Raw genomic sequence first — 19,209 nt, forward strand, 5'->3', positions numbered from 1 at the left:
GCTAGGCTAGCTATTTAAGCCAAAAAAGTTTGAAATTGGCCGCAGCCATCTTTATGAAAATGGCGTTTCATGGGTGCTCATTTCCAGCACCAGCTAAAATTAGCCAATTAGGTTCCACGTTATAGACAGAGAGAAGGTAAGGTACAACGGTGTGTCGTTGATGCAGAGTAAGGCCCGGACACACCAACCTGATTATCAACCGTCGGACGTCATCGGACAGTTGGGCGAGGTCCATAACTCGAGTCGGTTTGGTCTCTGCGTTCATTTTGGCCAATTTGACAATTATCATTTATCATTTATAATTATCTATTCCGTGTCTGAAAGAGTGTTTCATTGGCAAAACAATAAAATAGTACACAATACAGTATACATTTATATTTATATTTTCTTATTGCTTAATCAGAAAAGTATGAACCTAGTGCCATTTTGTTCCATTGGCTGCAGTTATGAAAATGTATTACATCTCGCGCACGTGCAGAATGTACGCTCGGTGTCGGCTCGGTGTTTTCCGAAGCCACTTTTTAAACCGACTTGGGGAGACGGGAGCCAACTGATCAGTATGACTGCTTTTCTGCCGACGGTCTGCCGTCGGGTTGGTGTGTCCCAGCCTTTAGATATTCTGTCAGAGGAAAGTAAGTTGTTCGGGAAACGCGCTTCACCTACCCTCGCTATAGGCGCAAATGTATTTCATTGGTTGGGATCACATTTTGGGGATGGTGGTGTAGAAGTTTGCCCCTTGTCTCGAAATCCTATAATGTGATAATATAATAAACATGGCGAGTCAATATTGAGTAAGGATTCACTTTAGGCTATACAAATAAAGGTCCCTAAATGTTTGGACTGGCTGTATTAGGCTATTAAGTGTGCAATATGTAGGCTGTACAATGAAAATGACTGTAATTAAGTAGACATGGGACGTAAGAAACTTGTGGATAGCTGGGATTTTTTCTGCACCCAGTGTGAATTTGCAGTTTGTTAAACCTAAATGTGCAAGCAGATGAAATGAAGGCAATGCAAATTAAACTTATCGATAGAAGCGCACACCCCTCAGGTGTATTGTGGTTCGAGAAACCAGGCATTTTAAGAGTATGCAACTGCTGTCACTATTAGAAACTTTCCTTTGACGCTATCTAGGCTAATAGTAAAGGGGACAGACAGGATTGTTGGATATTTTGCTTTGGCCTCGACTGGCAGCCTGACCATTTAAATCAAATGCATAGCCAATTGCTAGCAGTAGGCTATGATTCAACATTGTAATTTCGTTTGGTGGGCTCTGTATGATATTTGAAATTCAACTGATCTGAGCTTACATTATTGCTATATGCAATATTGTGCAAAGCTATAGTCTACAGCTGATTGATAAGTATACATACTCTTTTGATCCTGTGAGGGAAATTTGGTCTCTGCATTTATCCAAATCTGTGAATTAGTGAAACACACTCAGCACACAGTGAACACACAGTGAAGTGAAGCACACACTAATCCCGGTGCAGTGAGCTGCCTGCAACAACAGCGGCGCTCGGGGAGCTGTGAGGGGTTAAACTTCAGCCGCTTTCTACTGGTCGGGGTTCGAACCGGCAACCCTTCGGTTACAAGTCTGAAGTGCTAACCAGTAGGCCACGGCTGCCCCAATCTTACATCTGTTGCTCTCACAGATTCATATCTTCTCCATGAAACACATGTTAATGCTCAGTAGTACACGTATATGGTTCTTTAATGTATTTGCATTGTACTAAAACGTGTTCATTTTCAATATCCGGCTGAAACAGGTAGCCTAGTGGCAGATTTCTGAGTGCAGGGGACAAGCCGAGGTGAGCTATGAGACATACGTTCACACTCGGTAGGCTATCATGTTTCAACACACTTAAGGTCAATATCACACCGGAATTCTCCTTTAAATCTAACAAGTTATGCATTTTACAACAAGGTTTTGGATGGAAAAGTGGTGTTTAATTTCCATAATCTTTGTTTAGTGAACGCATAAAACAGTCAGTTTTTTGCTAAGAATTACGATCTTTGAGTTTGTTTATCGTAACCTAGCAACCGAGGCTTTAAGTGTTAAAAAATATTGCAATTTCAGTATATACAAGATGTGCCGTAGCACAGTGGTTAAAGGAGTGAGCTTTGATCAAGGATCTTTGGTTCAAGTCCAGCAGCAATCATTCGGCCAATGTTAGTTTTGGACTGGATATTTAAATGGCAACAAAAAAGGTTGTAAAAGTAGCCAAATAAGAGTTTGTTATACCAACCCACCCGACCTACCAATATGTGCATTAAATATCAACCCCACCTGAGGCAACCCGCAAATTGCTATCTTTGACGTTACAGTCAGGAACGCCTCATATAGGGATCACGTTTTAATCCAGTTTAGGAAAACAGTGCTCCTATAGGCTTAGCAAACATTACGAAAAAGCCCTTTCATTCCACGCCTAACTGTAACAAGTTCAACTGATATTACTCTGCCGGACTCTTCCGTCTGCCTCTCTCACTTTCACGCACGCACACGTGAAGCACTCAGGGCCGTTTCAAGGAATTTGGGGGCCCCAAGCAAAATGGACATGGAGCCCCCCCCCCCCCCCCCCACTGCACGCAAAGCCTACAGGAACCACAGCATAGCCATACAGTTTAAGTTCACCCACACTTTATATAAATAAAAAATGTTGACAGTGCAATACTGCAGTTGCATATATATATACTGTGCACTAGTTTTGAACATTTGCAAAAACACCACCGTACCATAAAATCCAATATAAATGTAAAAAAGTGCACAATAACTAAATCCAACATACTTAAACACACACACACACACTTAGATTAAAATTTTTCAGTTCTCACAAAGTGAGAAAATAAAACACTGCCATCTTATGCAGAAAAAGGATGCATTGTTCAAACTATAAAGAGTGCAGGTTGTATAGCAGTTTAAACATCCAACATAAATACAAGTACACACACACACACACACACACATAAGATTAACCTTTCAGGCCATCTTCATCAGTGGAGGTATCCTTAGGAAGAGCCTGAGAGCTGAGAAATTTAAGCAAAGTACCTTGAGGGAGAAAGAAAAGATATGTTAGCATTTCCATATTTTGATATTTAGAAGGGATGCAGCTGCTTTCACAACTACCAATGCTTACTGTAAAAACATCCCAACCTAATGTTATACATTGACCTAGGCCTACTTGTAGCTTAACATAGCATTTAAGCATTCTGCTGTTTGAGAATTAGACCTACGCACCTGATGCTTTAAAGACAGTAAACAGCTGGCGTGCATGAATACTACTAGACATGAATGTTCCAGTCTGCTTTGATGCACGGAATTTATAGTGTAGATTATCACGGTCGAATAGTTAGTATAGCAGAGAAGCTATGCCACTTTCATCAAAACCTATTACAAAGCTATAGCAATGTTATGTCATTAAATACATAAACAGTGATTCTGGAACAGATCTGCGTCTTCCTTATCCTGTTAATAAACATATTACAGTATGTAACCATATTTCGTCCGTTTGAAAAAAAAAGTGGCGCTAACTGTTCTAGTTTGTTACAAGCAGCATGGGCCGTCAGGCAGGTAGTTAACATAAAAAATGTTTGCTAGGCTAGCCTTCCTGCTGCGACATTACACCATTTGTACAAGACAAGTAGAGCTATTTTTTCCAGTGTAATTTATCACTTACCACTATCTTGTTTTTTCTTGTCAACCTCTTCCTTTCTCTTCTGGCTTCCGGAAGCATAACTCTGCTTCATCATCATGACTGCGAGGTTTTATATTTTCGCGGCAGCAGCAGAGACCACAAACCTGGCTGGCTGGCTGCTGTCATCGACTATTGAGAGGGGCCCCCTTGAGGGGGATCCCGGTATTGCCGGTAACAGTGTACTTTACTGCATTGACTATCAAAGGGGCGCTCACAGTTTGTCGTTGCATTTTATTCTTAACCAGTCGTTGTCTTGGGGCCCCTGGCCAGCTCGGGGCCCCAAGCAATTGCTTGGTTTGCTTGCCTTCTAGCGACGGGCCTGGAAGCACTGCCTTAAAAATAAATCCAACTGATAATAAGCTACTTTACCATGATAAGCCCATATAAAACTGTGATAATGGAATAATAATAATGGCACACGCACATAGACTCAAATAGACCTATCCTGTCCCGACTTGAAGTAAGCCTTTAGCCTTTGATGAAGGTATACCTACATTAAAAGAAGACAGCTTTGTGAATTATGTAAGGGATAACGGCCGCCGAGGTGTCCTGTTATACGGAATTAATGGACGAGGGCGAGGGGCAAGTTGCCTCCGCCCAAGCCCATTAATTCCGTATAACTGGACACACCTCGAAGGCCATTATCCCGCTTATCACCCGGTTGCCACTGTAAACACGCGGTTCTGTTTAAAAAGAAGCTCACTAGTTCAGCTTGTTGTACAACTTAAGCATGGACAATTAGCTTGTTTACAGTTGATTCCATTGTTGGGAAGCCTGCAACCAAAAGATTCTAGAGCGCTGCAACCGTCGTCCTACTATGGTTGTTATAGTTACCATTCATAAGCATTGATATGGAACGGTGTCCTGTTATTCAGAATTAAAGTCAAGTCAAGTCAAGTCAAATTTATTTATATAGCACATTTCAAAGCAATAGCATTGCACCAAAGTGCTTTACATAAAATAATAATAATAAAAATAATAATAATAATAATAATAATAATAATAACAATAATACATATACATTGGGGAGAACCGGCACAATTGTAACACTTTTTTATTTTTCCAATTCAAACTCGATTTACACAAAGACGATAGACTTTGAGATGTGAAATTTGACCAGAACAGAGTCGTACATGTCTACTCCATGAAAGTTGAAACAGAATTAAAAAAATATGTTATAGTTTGTCAATAATTTAACTTAACAGCGACATGTACCTTTGTTAAAATCTTGACGCAGCCATAAAAAAGTGCGGTACAGTTGTAACAGTATAGCGTAATGAATCTAACAGTGCTAAAATCGTGAATCCTATAACATATTTTAACACAAAACACTGCTGGGTTAAACAAAGAGCATCTGTTTTCATATAAAATCAACAAAAAAAGTCCAAATATATGACTGTTACAGCTAATTTATTGCATTATTGATTAGCCATTGCAGACCATATGTTACGGTGTTATGCTAGCTCACAATAACCTTTAAATATGCTTATTTTGGCCATGTCCACTTGATAAAACCAGTAAATATAGTTGATAAACTGCTTATTTCTTACATGTCTGAAGCATTTGGTCCAACAGTGATATTTCAAGTTGCTGTGTTAACTTTAATTGGGTGATCGCGGCACAAAAATCATAATCCATAACTCGCAATGAGAATGTTCGCGCATGCGCGATAAAATCAGTTCATTTTGCCATAGAGACAAGTGTTACAACTGACCCGCACAGGTCATGTTTTTATTTTCATTTAATTGCATTTGCTGTGACTATATAAATCAAATGGCACTCATGTTAACTTGAAACAGAGGGACTGAAGATATGAATGACATGTGATTGAAGTCCACACGTTCAAATTTCACGAAGCAAACTTAAACAAACAGTTGCGGTTAAAAAATAAATAAAAAATCGCGATGCTTGAATTTTGCACCTTTTTGCTTAATATCTCTGGTCGTATTTATAGTAGACCATTCATATTTGGATGGCTGTAAGATTATACATAATTACATGATATGTGTCTGTTTACGGTTCCGTAGCTACACCATATGTTGACAATAAAACACTGTTACATTTGTACCGCTGTTACAATTGTACCAGTTCTCCCCTACATATAAACATATATAAAAAAATAAAAAAAATTAAAAAAGGGAGAGGTGAGGGAGTCAGGGAGTGTTAAAAGCTAGGGAGAAGAGGTAGGTCTTTAGGTTGGATTTAAAACTACTAGTGGGGCAGGATTTCACAACATCAGGAAGGCTATTCCAAAGCTGGGGAGCATAGACAGAGAAAGCTCTGTCACCTTTGGATTTAAGAGAGGCAGAAGGAACACAAAGAAGACACTGGGAAGATGATCAAAGAGGTCTAGGAGGACAGTAAGGAATTAAAAGATCACATAAATACTGAGGTGCTAAACCATGTAGAGCTTTGAAAACAAACAGAAGAATTTTAAAATTAATTCTTTGTTCCACAGGAAGCCAGTGCAGTTTAGCCAACACAGGTGAAATGTGGTCACGTTTCTTAGATCCAGTCAGTAATCTGGCTGCAGCATTTTGGACCAGCTGGAGTCTGTTTAGAGTAGATTTAGTTACACCTACATACAGTGAGTTGCAATAATCAAGCCTAGAGGAAATAAAGGCATGTATAAGGATTTCTAAATCACTGTAGGAGAGAGAAGACTTGAGCTTTGCTATTGTCCTAACTGGTAAAAACTTCCCTTGACAACGCTGTTGACTTGCTTATTAAAAGTCAGAGAAGAGTCTAGGAAAACCCCTAGGTTCTTGACCACACTGTGTTGGTTAACAGACAGAGGGCCAAGAGACTTGCTTACATTGTTGACAGAATTTGGTGGTCCAAAAATGATTACTTCAGTTTTGCTGTCATTTAGCTGTAAAAAGTTGTTAGCCATCCAATTCTTAATGTCATTAAGACAAAGAAAAAGCTTTGTCAATGAGCAGGAATTTTCAGGGGCCACCGGTATATAAAATTGGGTATCATCTGCGTAGCATTGATAACGAATATTGAATTGATTGAAAATGGAGCCCAGGGGAAGCATGTATAAAGAAAATAATAGAGGCCCTAAAATAGAACCCTGGGGGACACCACATTTAATAGGAGCAGATGACGAAGAAGCATTGTCTAAATGCACTGAAAAAGATCTATCAGTTAAGTAAGATCTGAACAAATTTAATACAGTGCCTTGCAGACCAACTTCAACACCCAGGCGTTTTAAAAGGATCTTGTGGTCAAAGGTGTCAAAAGCAGCACTAAGATCTAACAGGACCAATAGGGCACAAGAGCCAGAGTCAACAGAGAGCAATAGATCGTTATGGACCTTAAGTAAGGCAGACTCTGTACTATGAAGTGGTCTAAAACCAGATTGAAACTTGTCAAGGATATTAGAGGTGTTTAAATAGGAAGAGACTTGTGACAGAACAACTTTTTCTAAGATCTTAGAGAGAAAGGGCAGTTTAGAAATGGGCCTATAATTTTTCAAATCAATGGGATCAAGGGAAGGTTTTTTCAGGAGAGGTTGCACAATAGCGTTTTTAAAGCCAGAGGGTACTACTCCATTAGCCAGGGAGCTATTAATGATGCTCAAGATAAAAGGGCAAATAGCACAACTGTGAGGAAGAGACTGGTTGGAATTGTTGGAGGCGGCAAACTACAGACTGATACAAAGCAGGATCAGAAATTGAGGGTGTGATATGAGACTTTATGTTGTCAATTTTGTCAATAAAGAAATTGAGAAACATCTCACAGGTTTCTGTTGTAGCAGGAAGAGAGGACATTGTAGTAGGAGGATTTATGATTTTATTAATTGTGTTAAACAACACTTTTGGTCTGTGAGCATTTTTGTGAATAAGCTCAGCATAGAAAGCTGCCTTGACAGTGATTTGATAAGCCTTAAGAGAATCTCTAAATATATCATAGGAGACCTGTAGTTTATCTTTTTTCCATTTTAGCTCTGCTTTCCTACAAGCCTTTCTGAGCGAACAGGTAGTGGAATTTAGCCAAGGAGTAGTTGACCTATTGGATTTACACCGCTTTTGTTTTAAAGGAGCTACAGAATCAAGAGTGGCAAGGCAAGATGTATTAAAAAGAGTAAGTAGATCCTCAGTGTCGGTGCAGGTGGAAAGAGAATCTAAGACAGCAGGTGAAAGAGAGAGCATACAAGTATTAGTGAACTGTGAGGCTGTGGTGGAATTAATAGCTCTGACAAGGGAGTAGGATAAGGGGGGTGGAGGGGGGGGACAAAACAGTTAAGATTCAAATAAAATCATAAAATGGTCAGACACACCAGTATCAACTATTTTAACATTGGAAACTGAGAAACCAGAGGACAACACTAGGTCTAGTGTGTGACCCTTCTGATGTGTTGGGGCCATAACTGACTGCACAAGGTTAAAAGAGTCCACAAGGCCTAAAAACTCATTGACCAAAGGTTTAGATGGGCAGCATATGTGGATGTCCCCCAAGATTAATAACTTATCAGCACGAGAGGCCATAAAAGATAGAAGTTCAGCAAATTCTTGAATGAAATTACAATTAATTTTTGGTGGACGGTAGACTAAGGCACAAAGTACAGATGCATTGATCTTAAACAGCTGTAGTTCAAAAGTAGAAAACAGATCAGTTGGTACAATTCTACATTTAAAACTGTTCTTAAACACTGTAATTAGACCACCACCACGACCAGAGACCCTGGGTGAGTTTAAAAAACTACAGTGAGCAGGGCAAAGGTCACCAAGTGCAATGATGTCATCACCAGAGAGCCAAGACTCGGTGATAAACAGAAAGTCTAGATGGTGGGACGTAAAACGGTCATTCAGAATAAATGCTTTGTTGGAAACAGAGCGAGCATTTAAGACAAAAAGGCCCATAAAGGCCACCCGCCAGCCAATCAGAAAAGAGTATTTCTTCTCTCCGGGTGATAATGTGTTTTAATCGCCACCGCCCAAGCAACACAACCAACCCATAATCAGCAAATACAATAGCCTAGTCCTACCTCACTATAGCTACCAATATAAATGCACTTAAACTGTAGGCCTAGACACACACTAACAAACTCTTATTTGGCTACTTTTACAACCTTTTGAGTTGGCATGTAAATATCCAGTGCAAAACTAACATGGGCAGAATGATTGCTGCTGAATTTGAACCAATGATCCTTAGATCAAAGCTCAGCACATCTTGTATATTGAAACTGCAATAATTTTTAACACTTAAAGCCCATCTTTCAAGATGAAGACCCCTGTGAATGAACGTGTAGATAAATAGTGTAGGAACTCGATTTTTTTTTATAGCTTTCCTGGCTAAATGGTATAAGTTAGGCCTATTAGACAACATAAATTGTGCTGGCGACCCAAATAAAATCTCCTGCGACTCACCCGTCTTTGGCAAACACTGGTCTAATAGGCCTAACTTATACCATTTAGCCAGGAAAGCTATCAGTTTTCTATTAGGATATAGTCTGTTTACCACAGTCGGGGCCCTCTGTGCAATTTTGCATTTAGAATAGCTCTGAAACTGGGGGGCGAACGCGTCGCAGAGGGGACAATGTGGACATCTCACTCGCAAAATGAAACATTTCTGTGGGGTGCCTGCCATGGACCTCGCAGTTGCAAAATGCAAGGGACATGAATCAGCCTATTAGCACGAACATTAACGGACACCAGCTCTTCAACTTCACTGATTAAAATCTAGTCAACTAAAGCAGACATCCATATGCCGGACATAAATGCGGATTCAACTTTCCAAAAAAAGAAACCTCCACAAATAGGCTACAATATAACGACTTGAGTTATTTGCTATGTTTGCATAGGAATTGACGGTGTTATGGATCCATTTGTCTGCAAAGCAACGTAGCCTACAACATCTCTCTTTAGAAATACAGGAACAGCTTATGCTGAAGAGTGACGACTGCGTAGCATGCAAGAATATCCCCAAGAAAAGTTTGAGAACATGTGGTCTAAAACAATATTGGTGGTTGCATGTTAGATCTGAAGTGAAATGGGTCGCGATGGTCTGTCATTTTTAAAAAGTGGGTCCCCAGAAAAAAAGTTTGGGAAACACTGCTCTAAATGGTAACCGGTTAGAGCATTATAGAAGAACGGTTAATAAAAGTCCTAAAAAAGTAAAAATGACATTGCCTTTACAAACTGATTTATGGGCGGTGTAACTTTACGCACAGAAAATGTCCTTGCTTTATTACAACAAATCTGCCAAATAAAACATATAATAAAGGATCAAAGACAACCGAAATATTTAAGAAACAATGTTTAGTCAGAAATAGACATCCAATATTGTGAATACTTCACACATTGAGAAATGAATAAAAAGAGCTTAATACATTTCATACCATAAATAAATGTTTCAGCATGAGCTATACATAGTTTTCTTCCCCTGATCTTTTTTCCCCATAAATAAGCCAAGCATTGTACATTCTCTTCAATTTCCGTAGATTGGGTTTTGAAGTATCCTGAAAAAAAAAAAACATAAAACATATTTTATTATTTGTAAAGCACTTTTGGTCATCCTTGATCCTTAAATGTGCTATAAAGATAAACTGACTTGACTACGAAAGGACCATTCACAACAAGAACTAGAAAATGCAATATATACAAAACATATATTAACATAAAATGCAAAACAAACTTTTATTTGTAAACAGTTGTGGGCAGAGGAAACAGTTGACGGGAGTCATAGTTGATGACAACTGACAGTTGAAACGGCTGAACAGTTAAATAGTTGAGTAGTTTAAATGGTTAAATTATTTAATAGGGAATTATTGTAGTGAGGACTTTTATTTTGAAACAGTTGTGGGCAGAGAAACAGTTGGTGGGAGTCATAGTTGATGACAACTGACAGTTTGAATGGCTGACCAGTTAAACAGTTGGATAGTTTAAATTCTTGGAGCATTGTTTTGAGCATTTTAATATGCATTTATTAATATATCAAGTGTTGTTACCAGTGATAACAACGCATCACGCAAACGTCTCCAATTAGGCCTCTGTCATAAAATTTGTTACAAGAATGACCGTCATGCTGTAGCACTCCACCATGCGTAAAGTCATTAAAAACTAGCTCGTCGTTCCACGTTACCCTAAAGTAGCTACAAAATGGCTAGAAAACCATAGATTATACAACTGCCGAATCTAGCAAGCATTTTCGTGGCCCACTGTTGCGATAGCCTCGTGAGACCATCCTGATCTCGCGAGCTTCAGGGTTTCACTCGCAGATCAGTCTGGATACTTTCCGTTAAAGAAAATTTGGAGCAGTTCACCAAACGAACGTCCAATCAGCGTTGGCTTTGAGGCGGGTTGAGGTGTGACGCAACGAACAACATGACGGCAAGTTTTATTCAAATTAGAAAGTATTCCTGGGTAAACTGTGAAGCTATGAGTCTCAGCCATGCAGCTGGGAGGAATGAACGACACAGACATCCTCCACGGCTGATTCCAGAGTCCAAAAGTTCTTCACTGAAAAGTTCCCAGATGGATATGCCGGGCAAATCCATCTGGCGGAGTCAGGTTACTGTTGCGATTCCTTCGTTTGTATTTTGCAGAAGGCAGGTAGGCCAGTGGTCAAAATGACACGATAAGCATGTGTGAGTAATACGAGTGATTTTTATCGAGGGAGCTCCAATATAAGTGATAAGGCTATTTAACAATAAGTAATGACCCAACGGTGAACCTTAAAAACTTACGATTGGTGCAGCTACTTTCATCCAAACAAAAACTTTTCAAATGACTGGCACTTGCCTGCCCAATGTTCTTTCTGTTATTTTTTTGTTTTGTTTTATTGACTGTGCGCCTCTGCATTTTAATCATTCGTAATGACATTCATTTGATGCCCCCTCAAATTGAGCTACACTGCCCACACAGCGCGTTGAATGCATGTGAATCCTGCTTGTGCTATTGTTATTGCCATGGTTTACGTGTGGTAATGAATGAAGCCATGCCGCGCATGTTATGCGCCAAGGAGATTAGACTACACTAAATTACATAGGCTACTCTACATTATGGTTTGTCTGTTTATTGTATGATACAACAAAATGACAAGCTACAGACCATATTCATAGACTTTGGTGGAAAATTGTAGTTTGGGTGAAGACATTAGGCTACATTTTGAAGCTAATCCATGTCATTTAATTGTTTATTCGGTTCATGTTCACGAAAGCTGGTAACAATTTGGACTTGGCCTTACGCACCGATGTATGTGGAGGTGCGAGTGTGACCGTTTTTGCAATAATGTCATTAAAATAGCGTCCCCCCACAAAATCCCCACTACACCACTGGTAATAATAGACTAGAAATACAATTCCAAGGAATTACCAGTCCATGAAAATGCAAAATATATGATGTAAAATATAGTGTTAAAATAGATAACTTAGCTCAGTGGTTCTTAACTGGTCTGGCTTTGGGACCCATAATTTCCCATGTTCATTTAGTCGCGACCCATATCCAATATTTTTTTTTTTAGTGTTCAAGCCAACAGATAAGGTGAGCTACTGTACATGGTAAGACACGCAAAGTGCCTGTAGGCCTACTTGTTTAGAACATGCTGATGTTTGGCATTACATTTGTGAAGTCTTCAGGATATTACTGTAGATCTGACAAAGTAGCACTTAAAATGTGTGATTATTTATTTATTTTTTTACCCAGAAGCTCCACGATCCACCCAGAATGGTTCCGCGACCCACTTTTGGGTCCCGACCCACCAGTTAAGAAACACTGACTTAGCTAATGTTTGCTAGTGTTAAAAATGTTAACAATGCTGACTTTACCTGCTGACTAATGCAAATTACTGATTGCTTTTAAAGAATTTCAATTGCACATGTACTCAGTTTCTTTCAGATGGTGGTGTCTTTCTGCCATCTGTGAGGCTGCAATGATTACATTATTCCAACTAAAGTAATAGGTGCTATTATGACAACTTTATGGTGTGTTATAACAACTTTAACCATCAGCAACAGATGGAAAATATAATGTTAACTGAAATAACTGGTGAACAAGTAAGCAAGACACCAACAAACTATTAGGCCTACAGTAGGTGAATTCACAATTGCACTGAGGGGAGATTTTTTTAGTTTTGCAAAAAGGGCATCTGGGGGGGTCGCAAATTTGTGAGTAAACACTTGTTAAGCTCACCTCATCAAGTCTTTCATTTAACCCACCGTTGGCAGAAGAAACAATAGGATAAAGAGAGTCCACTATGCTTTGCCTGTCATTCTCACTTGTCACTTTCTTTCTATATTTCACCCTGGCATGAAATAGATTTGCGGGAGATTCTAATTCACATGCTCCAGTGAGCTTTCCGGAGAAGTTGGAGTTGCTCGTTTTTGCATAGTTTTAAGTAAAATATCGTACCGGTGTACTTTGATGTGAAAATGCGTGGTAGCTACACAAAACGCCTACAGGTTGGCAGGTCTGCCTAGGTGGTCTTTTTGGACCTTGCAAATGCTTTTTCATCTGTGCCTCAGAGTCTGTCATTGAAGGCATTCAGCTACTTTCAGGTCCCTGAGAAGATTTCTGCTTTAGTTAGTGCATTTTGAGGACTTTCAGGTAAGTATACCACATCCTTTGGAGGTTGGCATCATGGCTGCATGTACCATTTCACCATTAGTTTTCACCATGACAATGGAGGTAATTATAAGGGCATCAAAATGGGTTGTTAGAAGGTGAAAGGCTGCAGGATGGCACTTGGCTTCCTCCTATCCGAGTCTACATAAGACACTAACACACAACAACGGCTCCATGTACCCGTCAGTTGTTAACCAAGTTGAATGGTCGTCAGAAATGGGCAAGGATGTATGTGAAACCTAGCAAACGTAAAAAAGTGAAAGACTTGCACACGGCCTTTGAACGACTCAACTTTTAATAGAAAAAAGACACAACGTTTCGATCTTACGATCTTCTTCAGGCATCTTAATGAATAGAAAAGCACTGCCAGTATAAAAGCACAAAATGGCCTGTACAGATAATTAGGACAAGTGATGTCAATCAGGTATATTAGGCTATTAAGCAATAGGCATGAGTACGCCCATTTGAGGGCAGGGCAACACCAACATTGGCATACAAAGTACACCTACAGGTGAAGTTGATAATCATAGAGTCCCGCCTCTGAACACCAATAGACTAGGCATTACAATCAAAAACAAAGACAACAAATGTATACAAATGCAAAGTAAATACAAAAAAGACAAAAAGAATTACAAAAAAAAATGTGTCATTCTTTTTGTCTTTTTTGTATTTACTTTGCATTTGTATACATTTGTTGTCTTTGTTTTTAAACCTAGCAAACGTAGAAATGTATCTATTAAGAGGGATAAACTTTAAGAAAAGCTTTATAGTGATGGTGACATGTTTCCATCTATTGTGGAAAAACCTGTGAAGAGTTCAGGCAGGTGGTACAGTTCCACACTGAATGACTAATGACAGGTCTTGGTGCATAGACAATTAATTGTTGAGGCTATCCATTCCATCGATAGAAACTTTTTGCCTGGCAAGCTTAAGTTGGGATGCTTACAGTTTGGGCCCTTGCCATACATCTGGAGGCCTTTGTCTGTGCATGACGGCCATTTCAGAGGTGGAGAAATTTGAGAGAATTCTTAACAATGTAGTTAGGAAATGGTTTGAGCTAACTATATTCCCTTTGAAGAGGTGATGGAGGAAGCCTTTGAAAGGAAGAAGTACGCAGAACTGGTAGCAGAGGTTAGAGAACTTGGCTGGCAAGCACACATAAGAATGGAGATCTGCTAAAGGCTTTGTAGCAAAGTCTGCCACAACACTTCTGTTAGATTTTGGTTTTTGAGGACTGTCACTGTAAAACAGTGGATATGGCTAAGGTGCTCACAGACTACTTGGGGTAATCATATAATCTGAATTGACTCTGTGATGTGTGAAATCTTTCCGCTGTGTTCCTGGACTGCATCAAGAGCTTGCATGTCAGCTGGGAATGTTGCTGATCGGATCATAAACGGCCACAGCAAAAAAGAGGAATGACTAAAGAATTAATTATATTGATTGGTATGTTGATAAGTTGCTGATCAGATCATAAACGGCCACAGCAACGAAGAAGAATAAGCAAAGAATGTGTCGGTATTTGTTGGTAGAGAACCCCAAGTGGTATCAGATTTACTTTTACCTTCTGGAGGTGTCATGGGTCTAATTCAATACAACACCAATAAAGGAAGGTGCCTGCTTAAAAATCCTTGAGAAATGCTCTCGAAGGTTGTTCTGTTGGTGATGTTTTTTGCCCACAAAGGTTGCTTTGTTAGTAATTTGTTTTTGACGGTAAATAGGCTTGGTTGTTGATTGGCAGCTGTGTGAAATCCCCTATCTATAGCACTACAAATGTAACATCTCTCCTGTGTGTATTTTAAAAAAAAACAATTATCAAGGGCCCATACTGAAAATTCCTAGAGTCTTCCTTTACAGTTGATGTCAAGCCATTACCATGTTTGTATGTTAGGGTCAGAAAGATACATTCAAATTCGAGCAAGTATGTGACTTTCTTTATCAGAATAACCTACTAGACCCTATGCAGTCTGGTTTCAAGAGTGGTCATTCTACTGAAACTGCTCTTCTGTCTGTGACTGAAGCATTGAAAGTAGCTAACTCCTCTGCTCTGAGCTCTCTGATTGAAAAATCCAATAAGTACTTAAACCTTCTCATTCTCATTTCAATCAAATACACTGACAAACACTAAAGAGAAGCAAAACTACATTATTTACCATTTGCTCATTGTCCAGGTACTGGAGGTCCACGACTGGGGTAATGGAAGGGCGTCCATGAGCACATTGGAATGGTAGCTGGCAGGCTGCAAGGGATCTCACCAGACTACGACATTCTTCCTGACTTAGACTATGGTTAAATTTGATTGCTCCTGGGAAGTATGCATCAGTTCAGAGAGAGAGAGAGAGAGAGAGAGAGAGAGACACACACACACAGCATTAGCTTTTATAGAACTGATAAAGTTCTGGTTCATGGTAATTCTTAAAAGTACACAGAATAAGTTGAGTATTCATCATAAAGCTATAATTACAGCACCCGCCACATTTACTGGCACACCTAATGAAGTTGTAAAAAAGAGACCCCCCCCCCCCCCCGCCCTTTTTTTTTTGCAATTACATTTTTTGCAATCTCACCATGAAAAAATGACAAAAATATTCATCATCTTTACCTATTCTGTCAGGGATGTGTCCAAGGTATAGAGAGCTGAAAGATATATTAACACCATAACCCAAAACTTTTGTAATATTTGTTGTCACATCTGTCCAAAAGGTCTGGATAGCAGAACAACACCAAAAGACATGAGCATGATCAACCATGGTTTCTCCACATTCTCTCCAGCAGCATAACTGGCTACCTGTTTGTTTAGCCTTTTGCTTCAGAGTAATAAAAAAGCTAATCAGATTTTTTCCAACAAAAGTCTCTCCAGGCCAAGGAGTTGGTTGTGGATGATTGTATTATCATACCGGATATGTAATCATCCCACCTCTTGTAACTTTCACCTCAGGTGCTTTAAACACCATGTCCTATTCTCCACACCTGACTGTCATATGCATTTGTCATTGTTTACAGACCTTAATGTCCGTATTGACCCTAGGCAGATGGGTCAGGCCCTTGAGTCGTGGATCTGCTCGAGGTTTCTTCCTATATGTATCTCCAATTCTAGGGAGTTTTTCCTCGCCCCTGTTACCCATGGGCCTTCCTTCTGTCTTTCTTCCTTTTCTTTTCTCCCTCTTTTCTTTTTCTCTGATTGCCTACATTCTGTAAAGCGCCATGATACATATGTAATGTTTTGGCGCTATATAAGCACAATAAATTGAATTGAATTGAATTAAATTGAAATTGAATTGAATTGTATTCTCCAAACATTCAGCCATATGTCCTCAGTAATTTCAATGTCCAGCTTTTACCCTGCGTTCCTTCACATAGTCTGTGGAGTCCTTTTTCAGTGATGTGATGTCATAACACAGCTTGCTTATTAGTCCTTTAGTACCTCCAGAATTATAGGCATGAGCAAATAATTGAATAACAGTAACTCTCTTGGATTAGATCCTTTAATAATTTTCCAAAAATAGTCACAAAGTAGTAGATACCTGAAAAAGTCCTGCTTACTCAACCCATATGTCTGGCAAAGGTAGTCAAAACTTACAAGCTCCCAGTTCTTAGTTATCTTGCATAAACAGGTGATACCAGAATACAAACATTGTCTGTATCTACGGTCAATCAATGCCGATATGTAGTCAGGGTCATATGCCGGCCATCTAAGCAGTTTGACCTCTCTCTGTAGTTAGAAGTGTCGAACAACTTCTACCCATATTTTTAGTGAAAGATTCACCCACTGACTTTCTATTTGCAATATTTCTCTCTCTCTATCAACACAGCCTATCAATGCCTGGATTGGTGTATTTGTTAGAGAAACCTCTATAGTCTTCCATCTGGCTTCATACAATGGGTTACACCAGCATACAAGAGGCCTCAACTAAGTTGATATATAATAATCCTTTAACGTTGAAAGGGCCATGCCCCCCCCCCCCCCCTCCCTCGGTAACTGAAGGGTAGAGAATTTTACCCTGGGCCTCCTATTGTTCCAAATGAATCGCGACTTATTCCATTCTCTAAACTGTTTTAGCGGAATTTCGATTGGAAGTGATAGAAAAAGATATAATAATCTGGGGAGAATATTAATTTTAACTGATCTGATTCTATCACCAAAGTCAAGAGGAAGAAGTCCCCACCTATTAAAATCATCGTGTATCTTTTTGTTTATGTGATTATAATTTACATCAAATAACTGTGATTGGTCTTTATGTAAATACACTCCCAAGTACTTAAATTTGAAATTGTATTTCTCAATAAATTCTTGTGGGGGGGTGTAACTGAATGCAATAGCTTGGGTTTTCTGTACGTTAGGAACATATCCTGAGTATGTTCCATATGTTTCCAGCATTTTCATCAGTATGGGCAGGCCAGAACCTGGGTCCCTTAACGTAACTAGTACATCGTCTGAATATAGACTCACTCTATATTCCTCTCCCCCTATAGATATGCATTTCAATTCTGTCTTTAATATACTGCTTAAACAGAGGATTAAGCAGTATATTAAAATCTCCTGCACAGATTAGTGTTCCAAAAGTTTCTGATGCGAATAAATCAAACACCTTTCTGTAAGCCTAGCTTTTTTAACTTTTCGTGTTCCAAGTGAGTCTCCTGCCAAAATGCTATGTTGATCTTCTCAGTTTTAATCTTAGCTATCATTTTACTGCATTTAATTGGATTATTTAGCCCATTCACATTCAGAGAGAGTACGTTATAGTACTGATAAAGCAAAGAGTTTACCTTTGTAATGTTGTACCCCACTGACCTCAAACAATCAACAAAAAGAAAAAAAATAAGAAAACTCCAAGAACTATAATACAAAGCGTTGAACAGAGCTTCCAACAAAAAAGGTGTTGGCCACAGAATGGGGTCCCTCAACAAGGAAAAAAAAGTATTGTGGCTTTCAGTCTATGATATAAAGGTATCAGCAGTTAACGTAATCCAACAATGAGGAATTATTACTGGTTAAATCATTCCTCCTCCGCCACGGGGCCTGTCTCCGTCCTGCGATACCTTCTTCAATCTCTCACGAACCTGTTGCTGGAACTGCTCCCTCTCTCCACTGGGTCGGGTCTCAGTCATCTCCCATGGCATCAGTCTGGCCAGCATTTCCTCCGTAATGCCCTCGGTCTTGGTCCCACAAATTACTTTGTCCATGCTAAGCCCACGCTTTCGCAAATCCTCCACTGCTTGTATCGCGTTGTTATACGTGACCGGGCCCGTCTTAAAATGAACTCGCATTCTAGCTAGGGGAGTCTGGAAACGTATTCCATTCTCCTTCAAGGCCTTCTTAACGGTGCATATTCCTTCCTCCTCTTCTGCACAGCCTCTGCACAATCATGGTCAAAATACATTCTTTCTTCCAGGCGGTATATATTATCTTCTCTTTAACTGAGAACTGGAGGAAGCAGACCACCATAGAGTGCGGTGGAGCGTTTGCAGTTGGTTTCGGTGCCTTTGCCTTTGCCCCAGCAAGATCATCTCCCAGTTTCGTCTATCATATTAGCGACTAACACAGCCGTGGGGCTGCCCTCTGCATCCTCTGGAATGCCATAAATTCGAATATTTTTGCATCTGGAATGTCCTTCCAACTCGGTCACCTTCTCTTGCAATGCTCTCTGACTAGAAAGCAGTTGAGTGAGAGCACCCTTGACTCCAATGTCCCACCACTCTGCATCGGCCATGTTCTTCGCCAGTTCTGTAACACTCTTCTCCAGTCCTTCTATGTGGCCGGTCAAATCTTGCATTTTTCTGTTTGTTTCTGTCGTGAATTCGGCAATTTGTTTTTTATATCCTCTCCAAAGCACTTGCGAAATACGAACAGATCACTTTTCAGTTCAGCTCGTAGCGTTGCCATTCCTGTAGCCACAACCTCGCTCCGGCTTCACGAATTGACACCAAACTTTCGTTGCCTTCAT

General features: G+C 39.7%; 1 protein-coding gene across 2 annotated transcripts in view; it reads right to left on the reverse strand.

The window, feature by feature from the left end:
- Positions 1–8,677: 8,677 nt before the first annotated feature.
- The window catches only part of mlh3 (mutL homolog 3 (E. coli)), a 52,860-nt gene continuing 42,328 nt past the window's right edge, over positions 8,678–19,209 (reverse strand). The window contains exons 10-11 of one of the 2 annotated variants that reach the window (XM_076277438.1): positions 15,418–15,569; positions 8,678–10,161 (exon numbers count right to left, since the gene is read on the reverse strand). In XM_076277438.1, coding sequence (XP_076133553.1) covers positions 10,066–10,161; positions 15,418–15,569 — 248 coding nt within the window. In that variant the 3' untranslated portion in view covers positions 8,678–10,065. Of the gene's footprint in view, positions 10,162–15,417; positions 15,570–15,866; positions 15,902–19,209 lie in introns of those variants that run through there. The other variant, XM_076277439.1, reaches the window with a different exon arrangement.

Source organism: Alosa pseudoharengus, unplaced genomic scaffold, assembly GCF_046254945.1.
Source record: "Alosa pseudoharengus isolate Yale_2024_CS ecotype anadromous, Long Island Sound unplaced genomic scaffold, YU_APseudo_1.1 YU_APseudo_1.1_scf_9, whole genome shotgun sequence".
NCBI lineage: Eukaryota > Metazoa > Chordata > Actinopteri > Clupeiformes > Clupeidae > Alosa > Alosa pseudoharengus.